This window comes from Belonocnema kinseyi, chromosome 5 (genome assembly GCF_010883055.1).
Source record: "Belonocnema kinseyi isolate 2016_QV_RU_SX_M_011 chromosome 5, B_treatae_v1, whole genome shotgun sequence".
Lineage (NCBI taxonomy): Eukaryota > Metazoa > Arthropoda > Insecta > Hymenoptera > Cynipidae > Belonocnema > Belonocnema kinseyi.
Window position 1 is genome coordinate 122,654,906 of NC_046661.1, and position 21,560 is coordinate 122,676,465.

General features: G+C 31.4%; 1 protein-coding gene across 1 annotated transcript in view; it reads left to right on the forward strand.

Moving 5' to 3' along the window:
- Nucleotides 1-20,710, forward strand: part of LOC117173171 — a 48,440-nt gene extending 27,730 nt beyond the window's left edge. The window contains exon 4 of the mRNA XM_033361588.1: nucleotides 18,067-20,710. Coding sequence (XP_033217479.1) covers nucleotides 18,067-20,409 — 2,343 coding nt within the window. The 3' untranslated portion in view covers nucleotides 20,410-20,710. The remainder of the gene's footprint in view (nucleotides 1-18,066) is intronic.
- The last annotated feature ends 850 nt before the right edge of the window (nucleotides 20,711-21,560 follow it).

The window sequence follows — 21,560 nt, forward strand, 5'->3', positions numbered from 1 at the left end:
ATTTGTAGGGGGTGGGGGTGGCTGGGGGGTGGAGGGTAGTCCGTTTAGCGTGCAATCGACTCGGGATACTTATAAGATACTACCATGATTTTTTCAGATTTTATGGTCCAAAAATAAATTAGGCCAAAAGCCGGCCTTCCCGACCCTCCCCCTTTATATTTGAAGTCGATCAGATCGAATAAGCTCAAAAAAGTATTATTAGTAGTAAACATAGTTGACAACTGTATGCAGCATTTTTGTCCAATTTTTATATAAAAAAGCAAGGGTTTTTCCGTGTAAATATTCATTTTTATTGCAATATTCTTATCAAAAACTCTGTATACCAATTAATTATTCGATTTGATCTAATCAGTAAAATACCTGCCCAGAAAATAATATTTGAAATCAAATAAAAATACTACATAACGATCTTTGGTTAAACTGTAAGATCAACCGAAATTCTAAATAGTATTACTTAAAACTAAAAAATTCTGCTGTTTATTTTTTCGACATCTTGAATTTTTTATTACGAATTGTTATCAGGATAAAGACCTTACTTTATAAATGTTCAATTCCTAAAAAAAAAACATTTTTTATTCTCCTCGGGCGCTTCACGCGCGGTTTGCAAGTTTTAGAACGTACGTATTTACCTCGCGCTAAGCGCTAAGCGCTCAGACATTGTATTTTTCTCACTTTCGTGCATTCGCATATTCGTGGTCGGTCATTGTATTTCCCCTACATTCGTTTCGAAATTAAAAATCAACAAATCAACAACTGTAATTTTGTGATTGTGAACTCTTTGTTGGTAAAGCTCTTTCGGCTTAAGCGAACAAATTGTCATCACGTATCTTGTGCTTCGTACTCGATTTTGCCCAAAGTGTAAAATTTTGTACATTATGCTCGACACTTTTATATCAAATATAAGGCATTTTCTATGCACTGCTGTCTAGGATTGGTTATTTAGATTTTACAGAATAAAGTAAAATTGTATTTATCATGATTACTTTAATATTTGTTTCTTATTTTACGTTACATTTTATTCTTAGCTGCGCTGAAACCTGTATCATTTTAATAAATTTATATAATTAAAATTCATGAAATGTATGAAAATTGAAACAGTCTTATTCTTATTGCCTTGTTTTAATATTTTTAGTTTTAATCTTGTTTTTTACGATTAAAAAAAACGACGCCTTAAAAGAGTAACGTTTTTCTTTTATTAACTTTTTCCCATTACTCTTTGTTTGGCTTCAGATGTTAATTTTCGTTTGGTTTTTTGGACTTCAAAATGTTATATAACTTTGTTAATTTTTATTTTATCAAAAAAAACTAATGGGGCCCTCTCTTCTCATATCCTTATAAAGTGTGCCAAAGGGGAATCAAATCGAATAATTCCTTCAAATGTCACCGTGTTTACAGGTTCACAGGTTTACAGGGGAAGTCAAAACGTCGACATTTGATGGGATCCGCGAATGTCATTTTTCACATAAAACCAATACCTTCTCATTAGGATGAGAATGTAAAAATTAATTATTTTTTGTGCGATCAAAATTTGAATTTTCGATTTTTCGTTAGAAAAAATTAAACAGTTATTTAGACAGTCTTATAGGGTCTTGAAAAAGTAACTTTTTTCTTCTCTTGACTTTTTCCCATATCGCGCTTTTTTGGCTGCGAATATTCACTTTCGTTCAGTTTTTTGGATTTTGAAAATGGTAGTTATAACTTTGGTAACTTTTATTTTATAAAAAAAAGTAATGGGGATAAATTTTGTATATATTTTGGTCAGTATTTAATGAAATTTGTGCATATACGTTTTTCATTCTGTTGTCTGATTGCATTTTATAATTTTGTTCCAATGTATTTCAATCAACAGAAAATTTTTTAAACTGCGAAAGTTGTTGTTTTAATTCTCAAATTAAAAAAAGAATTGCAATTTGAATTGCTTGAATTAAAAAAATTTAGGATGAAAATGCTTTAATTAAAACTAGGTTCATTTTTAGAGTTTTCATCTAAAATTGTACAATTAATGAGGATACTTTAATATTAAAGTTGTTCATTCCTCACGATATAAAGTATTTGCTCTCTTCCTTTATCCCTTTTCTACTAACACTTTTAAAAAAACGTTAAAAAAAGACTAAATCTCTTGTTTTTTTAAATGAAAAATATTTTCTTGGCATTATAAATGTTTCATTTAATTGTTTAGTTGCCGATTTTTAATTTTTTAATTTTTCAATGTTTTAGATTTCAAACTATTTAATTCCGAATATTGAATTTTAAAGTTGTTGAGTTGTACATTGTAATTTAGAGATGTTTCGAATGAAAATAATTTCGAGGAAAGGATACAATAATGGAGTTTTAATAATTCTGACTTTCTCTCGCGCGATTGCGTTTCGCGCAAAGAAACTTTTGAGATTCAGAAACTTTTCCGAATCACGTTGTCGGGGAAATTTTCTCCGTCGCTTCTTATAAAACGAAAAGAACTTTAACCTTGTGGATTTTTTCTTGCTTTTCTTACTTTATGGTCTTTAATTTATAACTGCAGTCGCTATAGTCGTTAATCGTCAAGCCTTTCATGTTTGCTCTATATTTTTATTGGTAGAGTCCTTCATTTCATGTTCTTTATTAATTAAATTGTTTGCTTTTCTTTTTATTTTGTTAATAGGTCAATGCAAAACTAGTAAGAAATTTTAGTCTTCTGCATCCAATTAAACATCATCCTTATCATTTTGTGATTATGTAATAGATATATGATAGATAAAGAATAATTGTTGAACTTTTATGGAAAATTTTTCAGTTGATTTTTCTCAAATCAACTGTAATAGCTTTAATTTATTGATGGAATTTTAGTTAATAAGGGTAAATTGCGGAAGCTAAAATTTGGCCATATTTGAAAACTTATTGAATAAGATAATGATTTTGGTTTATTTCTGAACCCATCACTTTTCTCAAAATTATCCTTAAATAAATTTGCACTCTCAGAGCAAAAGTGTGAATAGTCTCATTTTCTAGACTAGTTTGGAAACACATTAACAATTATCTAAAAGAATTGTATAGCTTAACCAATCACATTGTATGAAAAAATACAGAAATCAAAATTAGATTTCCAAAGTACAGGCATGAATAATAAGAACTTATGCTAACTAATAATACATATAATTTTCCCCCTGCTCGGATTCGCTTAATTTTTAACAATGAAGCACTTTTAAACTACAAATGTAACTTAAATTTCAGTTGCTGCTAACTGCGAGTGATGTTCCTTATTACAGTGAAACTCTTCTATAGCGCCGATTTCGAGGCTGACGGTGGATGGGAACTAACTCATTATAGCCCGCTCCGCTTTTGTTTGTTCATGCCTGAGTGCTCGCCTGAGTGCTCGCCTGAGTGCCAATTGCAGATCCCGCGCACGCCGCACAGCTCCTCTTACACCTACCTGCGGCGCGGCGTCAATTCTCGGAAGGGCTATAGAAAGGTTTCACTGTAATTGTTAATTTAGCTTGCCATCTTACAAAAATTTCGTAAAATTTTCTTAAAGTATAGTCTCTATTACTTTTTAAATATTTATTCTAAATGATAATGCCTTTTTAAATTTTCACAATTTTTTTGCTCCATGTTCTGCTTTAAGGATAAAAGGAGGAAGAATTTTACGCTACTTTTGTTTTATGCTAAAACAATTCTATGTTCTAATATCTATCCTATCTTCTAAATTAGGTCAAATTATCGGTAAAAATTATTTATTTAAATTAGTACTGAGATTTTTTCCAATATTCTCTATTCCCCTTATAGAGTTAACAACGTAGCATGGCTTATTAGGGCAGTTTTTTTTAACATTAATATTTTTAAGATATTTTGAAGACAAAATTTTGTATTTTATTTCATATAATTTACAGGAATATGGCAATTGAGATAAAAAGTTTATCTTAGTTTTTCATTTGAAAAAAATCCTATTTGTTTCTAAACTGATTCCGTTCTGAATGTATCATACTTTTTATATTTCTATCATTTTTCCTTCTGAAGGAATATAATAAAAAAAGATTACGAAAAGGTACCTAACTTTGTGAAAGAGAAATTAGATAATAAGTAATACAAATTAATAGCAAAGTATAAATTTAATGGAAAGAGGAATAGGATAAACACAGAAATAATATTGTAGACTTTTTGGGTAGTACAGCAGTAGAATATTAAAGAAAAATATTAATTAAATGAATAATCAATTGCCAAATAAATAGCATGTTCGGTAATAATTTAATAAATCAATACAATATAAAATATTTTTAACTCAGGCAGTTATAGGTTTAAATAGAAACAAATGACAGGTACGGTAACTATGTTCAAAATATAGTGAACCCCGGATATAGTGCCAGTTTTGGGGCTGACGGTGAAAGTATATCAGGGTACTCTAAACTATTTTGTCTCTCATGTTTCTTTCTCTGTTTTGTCACGCCTGAGTGCACACCGCACATTGTTCCGCAGCTTCTCTCATCCATCACCGTGGCGCGGCGAGAAAGATATTCCAATAATGGGTACCAAGAAATTTATAATTTATTTATTAAGTTCCTAGGTGTCCAAATTATACATTTTTTATAAAAAAAAGTATCAACCCTGGTCAAATTAAGATTATGACGCAGGTAAAAAAAACAACAAAACTAAAATTAAAGATAAGAATATTAACAATTTACGAATTACCAGTGCAAAATTTCGAGAGTAGAATATTATCAATGCTAAACAAAAAGTTGAAGAATAGCCTTCTAAAGTGCTGAGGTGAAGGTGCATCTCTGTAATTGATTCAGGTATCTTATTTCAAAGACGCACTTTTCTCGCCATGAAGGATCCTTGCAAGTTACAAGATTTGTAACGTGAAACTGTAAATACCGTTTTTCTTGCACGAAGCCTAGACTAAACAGGTGAAGCAAACTTTCAGTTTTCAAAGAGATTTAGAAGATATTATGGGGTATTTTTATAAAATAGATTGTAAATTAGATTGCCAGTAAAAAATAGTCTTCTCTTAGCCACATTAAGAGATCCCACCCGTTGCCAATATAGGATAATGTTTTCATATTTCGGTGCATCTTACAATTAGATGAATCGCTCAATTTTCAGAATTAGTTCATCTATGATATCGTCATACATAATATACCAATATTTTATTAAATGGGGGGATAAGACTCTTAATCAGAAGAATTCGAGTTGATGTTGACAAGGATTCCTTGTTCCTTTTTTAAGCTTCTGAAGTACTCTGAAGGTATTTCTCAAGATTTCAAGAAATTGCTCGTTCTAGGAGAGGATACGGTTGAGAATGTACCTTTAATCCCTCATGTAATCAACGAAGGCAATGACAAGGCCATCAATCTTCATCTACGGCTAATATATAGCTCATATTGCCCAGAGGTCTTTGGATTAGAGAACAAAATGGCTTCACAGTAAAAAAATGTTCAAAATTATACGAAAATCAATATTATTTTGATATGCAACAAAAACGATACCAAATCCAGAGCATTTTGATCGACCGTTAAGAACAATCGATTTTTGAGATCTTAATGATCTGGTTCGGAATAACCTATCAACTCAATCCAATATGGCCAAAGTTTTTGCAGTACTTCAGTTCAGATGCGAGCCTTTTATGATTTCTGAAAATCCGGTGTACATGAAAACTTGAAAAATAATAAATACTAAGATTTTTTTCGTTTGACAAATGACGCTGAAAGTATATCAAAATGATTCTAATGGACAGATCATAATGATCTCGAGAGTGAAATGATAGCAGGCGCAAAATGTCTACAATAAAAGTGATACAGTCAAATGTGGATTTAGTGATCCTCCATATAAGGTTTCCAAAAATTAACGCCGCTTCGCGGGGATCGGTAATAAGATCTACCGGGGATGTGCGGAGCTCACTCAAGCGTGACAACCCAGGAGCGTTCCGGTAAGGCGCCATGCCCTAAGGGCCTACCACTGTAAATAAAATAATAAAGATGGCGAGCTCACGTCGAGCAGCAGTGGGTCTCGGATGCCTAATGAAGCCGACTGGACTGATCGGATCATTACGTGCAATCAGACATTGATAACAGCACAATCTGACAAAGTAAAATATATGACGAATTAGTATCGCGAAGTTATTGAAGCAATTTTAGTGAACAAGAGCAGTGAATATAAATTCATTATAATTAAAAATATTATAGCACAGTTTAAAATTAATTATTTACTATACAAGTTCTTTCTAATATTTAATTAAAATACAAATTATTTTCTGAAATCGCTGCGTTGCCGTATCCAATCAATATGCTCTGCAATTCGAAAAAGAAAACAAAGAAGAAATGTATTGGATAGACAGAGATAGAGAGATTGGAACACAATCGGATCGTCTCTCTCTATCTCACATGATAGAAAGAGAGGTCCGATCAACTTCAGGCATCGAAGTACCAACCTCCGACTGTCAAGCATAGACGTGACAATGGTGAAAACTTTGTTTTTCGGAGACAGTTAATTTAATATTTATAAAATCACGCGATTTTCCGTGAAATATTTGACTTCTTCGTATTTCTGAGTAGGAAACTTCATCGTCTGCATTGTGTGATTACGCAGTAGTAAGTAATTCCCACTTGAAGTTTTGAAGTGCAGTGTTTGAAATGTTTTAATTACATAAGCAGGAAAAACACGTTTATTTTAACGTGTAACATCAAATTTTCCTTTCCATTTCCGTTAAATATTAACTTTACTCTTGTCTCCATATTAGAAGAACATTTTTTTAAATATTTTTTACCACGCAGTATAATCCACCGGAAACGGTTCACATCCCCCTGGCTGGTAGCCAAGATTTTATGTTACCGTTAGTCCCAAAATTAACATTCAATCCAGGTTTTTTACTTTACTTTATTTTGCTGTGTAATTCTAACATATTAGGTTTTTTTGATCGAATATAATAGTAGTTGCGGGTCTTGTGGCTTTGGGGTCCGTAAATGATGAAAAATATTTAGATTTCCCTCAGACGTTTTGGCTCCATATGTAGGTCCTCTTCAGTGATTTATTCTCAAAAGTTACATATTTGGTATAAAGTTTTAGTACATTTCAGTTCGCTTTTTATCGCTTTTTATCCACTTATTTTTATTTTGGTCAATATCTTTGTGCATGCGTGCAGTTTATACAAAATATTGAAATTAAAAAGTCCATAAATTTTATTTAATTACTAATATTTTATGAATAGAAGATCGAAGAGGGTTGTTTCTTTTTTGTAATGCTCATGATACCTTACGAAATTGACGTTTGTCACAGATCTGGATTTTAAACTTTTGTAATTATAAACAAATTAAAAGTCAAAAAAAAAACTTTTAGATTCACCTTCCTAATATCTAGGTTCGCATTTTTTTAAACAATTTTTTAATCGGTTCCATTAGTTTGTATATATCTGCAATTGTTATGAACAATTTAAGCGTGCGATCAAAAAACCAACAACACCATTGATAAATTCCATATCAAATCATCTGAAGAATTTCAGCTGTTGCTAGCAATTTTAATGAAAATTCTAGTATCCATTCTCTCAGGTGTTGAAAGAAAAAACCTATAATCATTTTTAAAAATTCAAAAAACGTAAGTGATACAGTTGACGCTACTTACCTTGCCGCTTCCCCTAACTCTCGCTCGAGCTCTTCTCTCACCACGACCGCGACGGCTCGGCGTCTGAGAATTGTTCCGCTCGCTATTTACGTTGCCGTCAACGGTTTAGGTCTTTTAAGGCAATTTTAAAGTGCACAAAGTCATTATATGCTTTGTTAATGAGGCTTATAAAAGAATTTCGAAATCATAAAATGTATGTCTTATGATAATTTCTTTGTCATATGGGAGAACCTCAAGTATGGCAAATTTAATCAAAGGTTTATCAATAATTCGTAATTATTACCCTATTTTTCAGTTTATTCCACGAGAGAACGATGTGCTCACAATTTTTTGGAATCAAATTTGAGATAATCACTCCCACAATATGTATTCTGAAAATCGAACTTTCTCTGTTTTAAACACTGATCCGCGCGCGGCAACGTACGTAGCGTGCGAAACCATTTGCATCAAACACCACACATCAAGATTAGACTCGAGAGTGGGGGAACATCGTTTCTAGGAAAATTACTTCCCTACGGCCCCATCCGCAGCAAGGTAAATAGCGTCGACTGTTTTTGAAATTGAAGATTTTATTCTTTTTTAATTTTCATAACTTTGGTCATTTTCATGGTATTAATGTTAAAAAATTATTCATAATAAGACGCAGTTCTGAAGAAATATTTTTTTAACAAAAGATTTCGAAACTGTTTCGATTCTAGAGAAAAAATTTGAAACTGAATTTCTGAAAAAAAACACTTCTTATGGATAGCTAACAATGTCCTCTACAAGCTTTTTAAATGTCAAAATTATTATTATATTATAATATTGATAAAATAATAATATATTATATAATAACATCACTCTTATGCTCTGATATTACTCACATAGAATTTAATGGAAATCATATTAGGATGGTTCTAGAAAAATGTGCTTTCAATATAGTAAGCAAGTTAATCGATGCTTAACGTTTAATTAAATTTTGATATTCAGTATTGGTTGAAAACTGTTTCATAAATATTTGTGTATTATTAAACTATTATTTTTAACATAATAATTTCAAGATACGTTAAAAATATTTTCCTAAACTTTCATATAAAAAATATTTTTTAGTTTGTATTTTCACTAAAATCATATCAGTTTGCGAAAAACTCAAGGCCTTTGAAATATATAAACCTCTTTGTTCTAAAAGATATTTTTAGATGAGTAATTTGATAGAAGCAACTAATATTTTTCCATTAATTGCCTATGTTTTAAAATATTTCCAAATATATTAATTTGAAGGAAAAAAAAGTTGTAGACAAAAGTTATTCCTTTCTATAAAATAAAACTTTTTTTGCAGAACAAAATTTTTTTTACGTGTACCTTCTGAAGAAAAGTCCTTTGCATACATATATTGATTTTTATTTTTACGAAGTGCGTATGATTTTTTAGAAATATAATTTTCATTACGGAAACATATTTGAGCACTGAAATACAGCAAAATGATCAAGAACTTTAATCCTTTCTTGATGCACGCAATTTTTACACCTACAAACCTTAGAAACGACTTTAAGGCCCTTCATCAGAACGGTTTTATGGTTCTGAAATTTGGAGCCACACGGTTGAATATTTTGGTCCAATTTTTTGCATACGTGATCTACATAGTAATAGCTCGGAGCTCTCAGAGCCGGTTTTTGGAAAAAACGTACATCTTTGATTTAATAATCGATAAAAAAGTACAAGAACGATGACGCTCAGTGTGAACTGTTTCTGCGTTTTCGCTGCGTTCTCATGAACCCTTGGCAAACAAGAGGAGGCAGAGGCGGTTTAATATTATAGGTTCCAGGTTGATCGATACATTATTCATGTTTTCTGAATCTGCTGCGAAAATGAACTAAAAAATGAACAGTTTATATGCACAGAAGTAATTTATCACTTAAACATTTTCATAATTACTTCAAATATTAATCGATTTTCATAAATAATTTTTTCCTTTCTTCTGATTATATAAATCAATTAATTCTTCCAATAAAATATAATATAATAAAATACCAGTCTTAATCCCATAGCAATGAAAGAGTCATTCGTTCCGAATGATTCGACTCACAGCAGGGTACCCGCTGTGAGAAAGCTTTACACTTAACGTCGCGGCTATTGTACTTTTGTTTTTGATTATTTAAAAAATATAAACATTTTTCAGAAAAACCGGCTATGAGGGTTAAAGATATTACTATGTAGATGACGTATGCAACAAATTAGACAAAAAAAATGTAACCGCACGGCCTCCAAATTCAGAACCGTAATTCAGATAAAGGGCCTTACGTCTTTCTTGCTGAGTTAGCTGGTGAAAAATATTTTTGGGATTTTGTGCAACCATTATATGTAATATTTTTTCATTCGAATTTCGTTAATAATTGTAACTGTGAAGTAATTGTATACCAATACTATCTATTCTTATAACTACATAAGTTGGAAATATTTTCTATTGTATTGATTTATTCAATTTTTTCCGTACACGCTATTGATTTATTAATTAGTAATTAATTTATGTTTCTCTTAAATTTCCTATTCCCGCACGAAAATACTTACAAAATTGGACGAAAGTATTCATGTGCATTGGGAAAAATTATTATTATCAGATATCGTGTAAATGTCTTACACTCCTTATGATGACTGGGCATAAATAAAATATGATTTTTTCAAAAATAAATAATAAAAGTCCATAATGACTTTTTTTCTTTTCTTCTATCTTTATTTTTACTACAATGAAATACGCTCACCTTTCGAACCTAAACCGAAAAAGCACCTTCAGAATTCACTCCTTTATCTTCTTTGTTGGGTCGATTACAATCATTTTAGGGGTCCCTTTTGCGAATCCGAAGGTTTGAGGAGATGAGGTGTAATCTTGCTTTTTATTGCAGCTCAGTTCTCCTAATCCCACGAGGAAGATCGATGTTTCTCTCGGAGAATCTCCATATTCAGCTTGTATGGGAAACTCGAATTATGTGAGATAATTTCTAGGCTGCCATTAAATCAAGGTTTTCGTTGAAGAGCCTTGCGATTTGAATTAAGGCTTAACAAACTGTTTAAATAACATAAGCTCAATATTAATAAAATGAATATCGCATGTGTAGGGATTTTGGAAAAAATATTTTAAGAACCAGGCGTGTATTCAGTCAACTGAAATGAAGGGCGGGGGGGGGTGGAAAATCGTATACAAATAGAGAGCCATGACTAATTATATTGAGCAATTACTATATATAATTTTCCACATCGAGATTCTTCGTTCTGTTTTCATCACTTAGAATTATATTATCGGGGGATGGGCGAATATTAATATAAATATGCCCGTGACTCAAAAGAGGACTAGCAGGGATGATTCACGAAATAATTTGATCATACGCTCGATTGCGTATGTAATTAAATTTTTTATTTAAATGAAATTTTTTTTACTTTGACTTAAAAAAATTTAGAGCCAGAATGGGATTCGTGACGAATTTAAAATTTGTTTTACGATAAAGACCTCGTGAGAAGAAAGTATTAATTTTTGATTTTATATTGAAGAAGATTTCAATTTGTACATACATTGGAGTACCGCTTTACTGGGCATTTTGGGGGTACCCTCAATGGCCTTCATGGTAAATCGAGACTCTCCAAACCTTCTTCTTATTATTATTTGTGACTTCTCAGGGTGCCGAACAGCAGTATATCTCCATGTATCTCCAATTTGTTCATATCTGATAAGAGGAATTTTGTAATAAATTTAAAATCATAAGTAATATACGCAATCATCTCTCCCTTGAGTGAATACACAAGCCATAGATTTCGTTTTTGAAGAAGAATTTATCTAACAATAAAGCTTCTTTATTAATCATTTCATTTACACAGTAAATGAAAATTTAATGAATTTCTCTATTATAATCAATATCTTATATCTTGTACATCTTTTTATTAAAATCAGCCAAATGCACTTATAATTAAACTTAAGATAAAAATTACAACTTTTATACCTGAATAAATATTCAGTTCAAATATTAAACTCTTAAAAACAAAATCAAAGCACTCAGATCATTGAAACTCTTATAGATATCAAGTATTTTCAATTAGCAAACAATTTTATCAGCCTTTTTCGAACTTTATGATATTTTTCTTGTTTGAAAAAAGCTTAGGTTCTTTGTTTAAACATCTTCAGATAAAAAATCGACATATTATTTATTCGTAAAAAATATCATTCCAGCGTTTTTAACTGATTTGTGTTGAAGGCCATTGCAGGCCATGCGGGGAAACATGCACGAATTCAGGTTCCAATGTATTTCAAAGTTTTAGAGGTATTTCAGACATAAAAGCAAAATTTATCAAATTTTGAAAATTTCTCTAAACCTAACAAAGATTTTAAAATATTCCATAGGATTTAAAAGGTTCTTGGCTATTTTAATTTTTTCAATTGACTTTAGACAATATTAAGGATTTCAAAGTATTTTTATCGTGTGATGATTTTTTTAGACAATTTGGAAAGATTCTATAGGACCTATAATGTTTCAGCATACTTAAAAATATTCCATGGAATTTTAAAAAGATTTTCTTGTATTTAATCAGATTTCCGAGAATTTAAATGATTTTAGGGCTTTCAAACGCACTTAAAGTATTTCAATAAATTTTCTAGGATTTCAGAAAATATCATCAGATTTCATAGAATTTCACGGGGTTTTCAAGCGATTTTAGTGTATTTCAAAGCATTCATAAAGATTTGAAGTGATTTTATCATATTTCAAGGGGTATCAAAAGCAATTCCATAAAATGTAGCGAATATTAATAGGATTTCTACGATTTTAAGGATTTTGATTTAATTTTAATTTTAATTACTTTACTTTTTTAATTTGTATTTTAAAAAGTCATCATTCGTTGCAGAGGATAGTATCTGCACAAAAGCTACCGAATAATTAAGAATTCAACTTCAGTTGAAAGGCTAAGAAGAATGTCACATTTTAGATGACATGTACAATTGTATTATTTAACCAAATTTAGACGTTCAGCATAATTAAAATTTGTATTTTACATGAGCAAAAGCAACTGCATTACAAAATATCAATCACAAGTTATTAGGTTTTCAACTCAAACAGATAAATTTCCAACCAAAAAGGGAAGAACAACATTTTCAGTTAAGCCCATTGATTTGAAACAAAGAACCAATTTTCAAGCAAAGAAATAAATTTTAACTTAAATGATGAATCTTTAACAAAACCAAACATAGAATATTTCAATTTTCAGTTGGAAAAATTTTCTTTAACCAAAAAGATGATTGCTTAAACCAAAAAGATTTAATTTCAGTCAAAAAATGTCACTTTCAAACGAAGAGTAGAATAGTTAAATTTTCAGTTAAGAACATTAATTTTGTATTTAAAAAAACTAATTATTCACCAAGTAAATTAACTTTTAACAAAATATATGACTTTTTAACCAACTAATGTTTAAATTTTCAAAGGAACCTAATAGTTAAATATTTAACCAAAAAAATTAGTGTTCAACCAAAAGGAAGAATTAATTACCAAGAAGATTAATATTCTACCACAAAAGACAAAATTATAACAAAATACATAATTTTTTAATTAAAGAGTTGAATTTTCAAATGGAGGAGATAAATTTTCAACCAAACATTGTGTACTTAAAGTTTCGGTTTAATGAAATATTTAAAAAGAAGGATTTAAAAAAAAACTGATTTTCGAGTAAAAAGAAGATTTCTAAACTAAAATGATGAATCGTCAACCAATAAAGTGAATTTTGATCTTAATAGTTCCACTTTCAACTATTTTGAACCAAAAAAGATTTTTCAGTATCTATTCACGAATAGCGAAAATCTTGAAACTCTAATCAAATTGTTTATATGCGGAGAAAATATCCCAGAACCAACATAAAATGGACCTGATGATTTGAACAAGATATGATTTAAATGCCCTGCAAATTTCAGATTTTTCCGTTTTTGTTTCAAAGAGTTTCATCCAAGTAAAAGATAAAAAAACACAGGATCAAGATCTAAAGAGAAGCACAAATTTTTAATGGATCAAGCTCAAATGAACCATTTGTGGTATATTTTGGGTTTTGAAAAGAATTATTTAAATTTAAATAATATAATATAAATATAGAAACATGGTTATTTTTCATTTATTGTTGAAATGCCATTTTGACTGTAATTCAAAAAGAAAGTTACTTATGCTCATATCATGCAGTATTCTGAAAATGAATAAATATATTTTATTACAAAAAATAGTGAAAGTTCAAAAAATTTTATTTCGTAAACCTTCAAAGTTTAATTATTCTAAAAGTGTTGAAAAATATAGGATTTCTGATTGGAAGCTTTAAAGCCCGAGGCGGGAAAATTATACAGAGTCGGGAATAATTAATTCAAGCTTAATTGAACCGTTAAAAACAATCCCAAACTTCGTTTAAAATTAAATTAAAATTATGATAGTTAAAATAAGTCAGTCCAAACTAATAATTTTCAAATTATGCATCATGCGAGAACAAATAGGAGCTTCAATGTGGACAAAGTGAATAAACTAACTAGAAGATTATTATATCTGATATTCAGCAAACTTTCCAATATAACATTTTAAAACATTTTTCTCCATTTTCCAGTGAAAAATAAAAAAGTGAAGGTGAGTTAATAAATCCTGGGGGGGCGGGGGGTTCAGTTTCGCCACTGACATTGCTGACATTAGGAAACGATATCAGAAGCTGATGTCGTGATAAATCGATATAAAAAAAAGTTCGATTGCAAAGAAATCTCCAGTTACAAGAAAATATAGTCCAAAGTTAACGATGTCAAGTTGACACTTTTTTTGTCGTCCAAATCGACTTTAGGACAATGATGGAAGACCGTATCTTTAACTGTGACGATTTTATGAACACTGTCCTTTCTTATAGAGAATTGTATCGTATTTATTGTTAATTTAATTATGAGTGTAGCTTATTTTTATATTGTTACATTTATTGCTAATATAATTATATAAGTATTGTTATGAATAAATATGATGATTTTCTATGATCACGATTAAATTTTTAAATTTTAATTTTAATATGTTCATCATTTTGAAGGGATCATCCATAAACTACGCTAGCAGTAACGTAGCACAAAATTCTTACAAGACATAGGAAAGAGGGTGATTTCTCACGAAAATAGGGTAATAATGGAGGAAAAAAATCATTGAAATAAGGTTAATGAAAATACCATATTGAATGCAATATGACACACTTTAAATTCCTGAGATTTCAAGTCAAAATATATGTAGAATTTTCAACTTATAAAGAATATTTTTTAACAAAAATGGAATAGTGCAATTGTTAGACAAAAAGTTATTTTTAAACCCAAAAGAAAAGTAAATGTTCAAGTAAAATGATTAATTTTAGACCTTAGGAGTGAATCTTAAAAAATGATCAATTTTTGACAAACTCGTTCAACTTTTGCCCGAGAGGCTGCATTTTAAATAAAAAGGATGAATTTTCCAGCAAGAAGAATAATGTTTTAACAAAAAACACAAATTTTCGAAAAAATGCACTAATTATCCACAAAATTGTTGAATTTCAAAGTCAAAAGGACGAATCATCTACGAAGCGGTAGAATTTTCAATTCGAAAATATGATTTTTTAACAAAAAGAATTAATTTGTTAGCTAGAAGTTAAATTTTCATAATAATAGTTTTGTTTTTAACCCAATATTTCAATTTAAACAAAAAATATGAATTTTCAACAAATAAGTTAATTTTCAACCGAATAGTTTAAGTATCTAGAACACCAGATTAAATTAAAAAAGATCATCTTTCAAACAAAAAAGTCAATTTTAACCAAAAATGAAATAATTACATGGTTAATAAAAAAAATTAATTCTGAACAAAAAAAAAAGGTTTTTAACAAAATAGTTACATTTTCAACAAAACATATTAATTTTCAAGTAGAATTATGAATCTTTGAATAAATGAATTTTCAACCAATGTGTTTAAACCAAAAGATAATTATTTAACCCGGAAAATTAATTTTGTATCAATGATATAGGTAAATTTTTAATCAAGGACGTGAATCTTAAGAAATATGAATATTTAACAAACTAGTTAAAATTTTAAACAACTAGTTGATTTTTCAACGTACGAGATGAATTTTTAACATAATTGTTAACTTTTAAACCAAAAAGATGTATTTTCCATCAAACAAATGAATGCCTAATCGAAAAATAGGAATTTTTAACAAATTATATTAATTTTCAACATAATTGTAGAATTTTAAAGCTAAAACGACAAATTATCTACAAAAAGGTTCAATTTTGATCATAAAAATTTTATTTCTTAATTTTTAAAAAGTTCATTTTCTATTGAAAATTTAAATTTTCATACAAGTAGTATAATTATTTTTAACACAAAAGTTCATTTTCAACCGGATAGTTTTATTTCTTAAAAAATTATTGAATTCTCAATTAAACCAGAATAATTTAAACCAAAAAACGAAGCAGATGCATTGTTAGTCAAGAAAATTAATTCTCAGAAGAAAAACGAATTTTCAACAAAAGAAATGAATTTTTAAATGAAATTATGAATCTTAAACAAAAATGTATTTTCATCAAAAGAGTTCAATCCAAAAGACGACTTTTTAACTGATTAGTTGCATTTTCAAGAAAATTACAGACAATTAACAAATTAATTAGATAATAATGAGAATTTTTTTGATGTGGTCGAAATATTTAATTGACAAAAAAAAGGTTTCAGAAGTTGGTATCATCTACGAAAGTAAATATTTTTTAGGACAACAAAACTTGAATTTTTCATTTTTGAAAAGGATCGAAGTCATCTACTTAAGAAAATGAAGGGAAAATCTGCAAACCATTGAAATTATTATTCTGTTTATTTGAACCTAACACCTTACAGAGTTATAAAACCCATACATTTTTCTAAATTTTTGATAATTGTTCCACTTTTTAGTTCTCACCAAGATTTCATTAAATTTCTTAAAAAGATTCCCCGGATCGACAAAGGTCTTCCAAATGAACTACTACTAATTAACTTCTTTCGAAATTGATCAATATTTTGTTTTTTAAACATTAACTTAATGGCGTTCAAAAAGTTTTATAATCAGTATGTTTGTTACCTCTGACCTCGGGATCGACCAACAATGGTCTCGTACTAATTAAGATAGTCAAAATTGAAATTCGTGTTTCTTTCGAATTTTTAGTATATGTGATATTTAAGAATTTGCTTAATGTTTTATTTACCGTATGGCATCACCCCTGACGACTCAAGTAGGATTATTAAAATTAAATAATTCATTTCTCTTATTGGGTTTTAGAGCTAAAATTTAGCTGGTGCTCAACATTTAAAGAAAAATAGCATTCAATTCATGATTCAATTAATTAAAATTGACTGTTGAAAATAAAAAAATAACTTCCAATTAGAAATAGAGGTTATAGAATATAATAACCAACTTTAAAAATACTCAATCTTAAACTTAATTAATGAAATCGAAGAAAAATTACTTTCATAAATAAAAAATTATGACTCAGAATATTTATGAATTTTATTATAATTAATTTATAAATCATTTAATTTATATACTGTGAAGCTTGACTATAAAATGAGAACATCATCAAGGAAATGGAACATTTGTACACAATTCCTGAAAAAAGTAACTTTTAGTGCATTAGACCGAAAAAGAAGCTGTTTGTCTAAAAAGTGATAAAATAGAAGGTAACAAACATCTCTTCGTCTCCAAATTCTCCTTTAAAAAACTTTTAAACCATAAACCTGAGATAATCATAGGAAATTATATCTTCGTACCTCTATTATTTCTTCTTGATAACAAAAAAATTCCTATTTAATCAAGTCTGAAATATAGGAAATGGATATTTTATAAAGCGAGCGTGCAGCTATTACTACATGCCTCTTTAGAATTGTCGTTGAATGGAAGAAACTTAATGATATAATACAAGTAAATCCCCTTGAGCATAGTATGCTAGAGTAGACGGCCAAGAAAAATCATTGATATTCGTTCGTAACCAACTTCACTTTTCGTGTACGAAGCGCTAATGGAATATCGATTCAATATATACCGACACAGATAGAAAAATATGACAACGCGTGCATACATAATAAACAAGCCATTTTTGTATCCTTATGAAAGCTGTTCATATTTGTGTATTAAGAGTTCAAAAAAATACAACGAACTGACTGGAAGATAAGATAAAAGTTAAATTAAATCTATGAAAAAGTTAATTCGATTTTATTCAACTTGCCTAAAAAAAATTGATAGTTTTAAAACGTTAAAAAATGCTGCAAGTGCAAGTCTACAAAAAGGTGCTTTTTACGATCAATCTTGCCAAATTTCGATTCCTTAGTAATGCTTTTCGGATCATCCCTCGAGCACCTTCAAAAATGATGACAACGGCCAGATATTTCAATGACAAGCGGTTTTCGATTTAAGACTACTCTTCGGATGCTTCATCATGACCAAAGCTAACAAGACCTTCTTTTCAATTTTATGTTTCAGACCTGTATGCTTCTAGACATCTTCTGCGGAACCAATATACTCGCAGACTGGACTATCTGGCTAGGACTCCCAATTCTCGCTCACAGTGGAGCGAATCCTTGGATCTACGCATTTCATCATGGAGAGATGCGAGTAGCAGCCGGAAAAATAGCAGAAGATCTCGTAGCGCTCTTTGGAGTTACACCTAGCCGTTATGGTTGTTCCCCAGCAAGGCGGGGTTCCAACACAAATTTGGAATTAGGCGAAGTGAACATCAGCGACGAACGTCGACCAGTCGAAGATTGTTTCGCCGCGAAACAACACAGTTGTCATCTCCATACAAGCCGAAGATGTCTCGAAGTGTCCGGCAAACACGCGGAAACATTACATGAAAAAGTGGACATAGACTCCTCCTCAGAAAGTTGCAAACAAGGAGATATAGTGGAAGAAAACATCCATGACTTGACTAAAATGCTGGATCCAAAGTACATCATCGATCGGAATCACGTCATAGACTCCAACCACAACATCGACAAAATTAAGAACCTAAAGTATCTTTTAGATCCTACATTTAACAAAATCCGTTACCTCCGTAGGCTTAATCACAAACGGCACACAAACAAAAACCTACAAAAGTCAGATGAACCCAGGTCCACGTCCTATCAAAACCTGAAGACTAATGAAACTCCAAGTAGAAGGAGCCTACATCTGAACACAATGTCGGACCCAGTCCTCAATGCTGAAAGTCCAGTAGTGGATACGAAGAATATGATTCATGACATGTGTCACAAATCTACTCACTGCCAAGGGAAAGATGCCAAACTTTCCTCTTTCTCCGACTCTAATATCAAAGCCGCAACTGGAACTTCAGTCAGTCTTAGACTCTTTCCAGCCTCTAGGATATTCTCCGTAGACCACAGGTACTCTGAACAGAACTTGGATCATCACAAATACGAACCTAGTCTCGCAAAGTGTTTGGTTCAGTGCCGTCATTTACAGAGCCAACGGAAATTCTCACCTTGGTCGCGTCCCAGATCGAGACCTGTAGGAAAAATCTTGGATTCCCCGAGCCCAACCTCCGATTTTAGGTTCCAGAACGAGAACTTTAGCCACAGCTCGCTGTCAACACCAGAGAGCTCTAGACCCAGCTCCAAGTGCTCTCTCAGACTGAGAGCTTCACCCATGCACTTGACCATTACGCCAAACAAGCTACCCAGTCTCAACGACTCGAATTCAGAGGATTCAGAGATCAGGGTGGTTCCTATGACAAGATTATTCCAAGCTAGGAAAAGTTCCGAAACGTTGAAACATTATGAGGCTACTTTTGATGCAAGCGTTAATTCTAGGTTACTGGAACCTTCACTGACTCATTTAATGAATGTGCCCATCATCCTCTCTGAACCACCGAGTCCGATAGATCCTCGACCTCTCGCTTCGCTCGAAGAAGAAAGTCCCAATATTCATAACAGTCCAAGATCGCATGCAAGGAAACACAAGAGCCCATCAAGGCATTCTGATCCAGTTATTCCTGCAGTCCTCTTGAGTATCGAGGATTGCAGTGCTAGTTCCGCTGGTAGTAATGAGAGGCTTCATAACGGTTGGTCCGAAGCTTCTTCCAATACGACACCATCTCTCGATCCCAACGAACTCACCGAAGCTCTCTTACGGAATTTGGAAGGTAGACGCGAAAGCAGAATTGTAGAGACTATTTTCCCAGAACATGACTCCACCAGGTACAGCTCACGCAGACCTTCCGACTCCAAGTGGTCCGAGTCTTCCAGGAGTCAGGAGATTCTTTCGAATGTCACGGAACACCAACAATTCCCGTCCTCCTATTCAGTGAACAACTTCCAGAACTGCACAAGTGGTAGTGACCTTCACGAGGTCACCTCGTGTCTAGATCCCTTTTTGTGTCCAGATGCCCTCAGTTCCTCCCTCCACGAGTCCTTCTTCGCCATCCCTTCTGCTCCCGATTCAGACATCTTTACCTCATTCGAGGAAACGGACGAGTACTCCTACGAACCAAATGCCCCAATCCTGACAAACTTCCATTCGTCTGTAAAGAGTGTGCAAATTGAGAGGTCCAAGGTTTCTGATGCAGAAGTGCAAAGCAGGTCTACAGAGTCGGTATTTGAGAATAGACAGACACTTAATAAATCGTGTAGGATACTTAGGCTAGAGCCTTCAGTGCATCGGAGAGGTAGGGTGAGACCATGTAAGGAGTACATTTTGGAGGATCATTCGACCAAAAAGTCTTCCAGACTGGCTCCTTTAGCCACCCCTACGCCTACAGACATTTGTACGCCTACAGTTGATATAGTTTCGGATATCAAAGGCGAAAGTGGCGTGGGAGTTAGGGTGTAAATTATTTATGTTCAGGCAGATGAAACCTGCAAGTGTAAAATATATAGGATATATTTGAAGAGATTTTAACTGATTCGAAGGATACAAATATGAAGGTTCTAACTCGGAAGTTTCCAGAAACTAGTGATCGTTTTGAGATGGTTCCCAATATAGTTTATATGGGATTTATGTGCTTCCAAGGATTGATATTGACAAAAGAGAACCACTGTATTCTTTCTTCCGAGTTAAAATCTTGTATTCATCAAGTGTCAAAACAATTCATTAATTAATATAGATACGTTTTATGTAGATTGTAAAGTATAATTCGACCATCAAGTTTTGTTTACATCAACAGTATCAATCCTGCGAAATCGATTTGGCTTATTTTGTACCCATCCTTTGCGGAGAGGAGTCAGTTTTAAATCCAATCAAACTGATGCCTTTTCCTTTGCGTCAAATACATCAGAAAAGTAACTCAATTCCTAAGCGTAATTACTAATTAGGGAACGCTGCGTTACTTCTCAGAAACACAAAATCTAAGAAAAGTTTCTAGAACAATAGGTTACTTTTGCGTTGACATATATAAGGATCCACTCTACGATGTACGTGCTACAACTTACAGTTGAACATTTTTTTTAAACTTGAATTATTTTGTAAATCCTGACTCGGTCCTCTTCCGTGTAATTTATTAAACATAAACATTGTTTAGTTTTGAGGGATAACACCACTCTAGGATTTTGAAAAAATCAATTTCCTTGTTTTGGCTGAAAGAGTACTTTAGGATCATGAAAAATATGCAGTTGGTCTTATGTATGGTGGAGGTATCTCAGATTAGAGATAAAACAAAATTTCAAGGATTTAGTTGCTCGTGAAACTTTAAAGACGATTTTTTCGAAACAACTTTTTTTTTAACTGGGAAGACACCGTTAAATGGATTGATTTAAAATTTTAATAGTAGCTTCACAATTACTTTCTCTATGGAAGCACGTAGCCGTTTTTTGATTTAATGTAAACTTTTTTTATAAACAATTTTCTGCTTATTTTTTTTGACAAAAAATCGATTAATTTCTTCAAAAGTGCATTATTTCTACAAAATTTGATTTAAAATAATCTTACGTATGTCTATGGCTAATAGTATAAAAATTATAAAATTGTTTGCTTTTTCGGTCCAG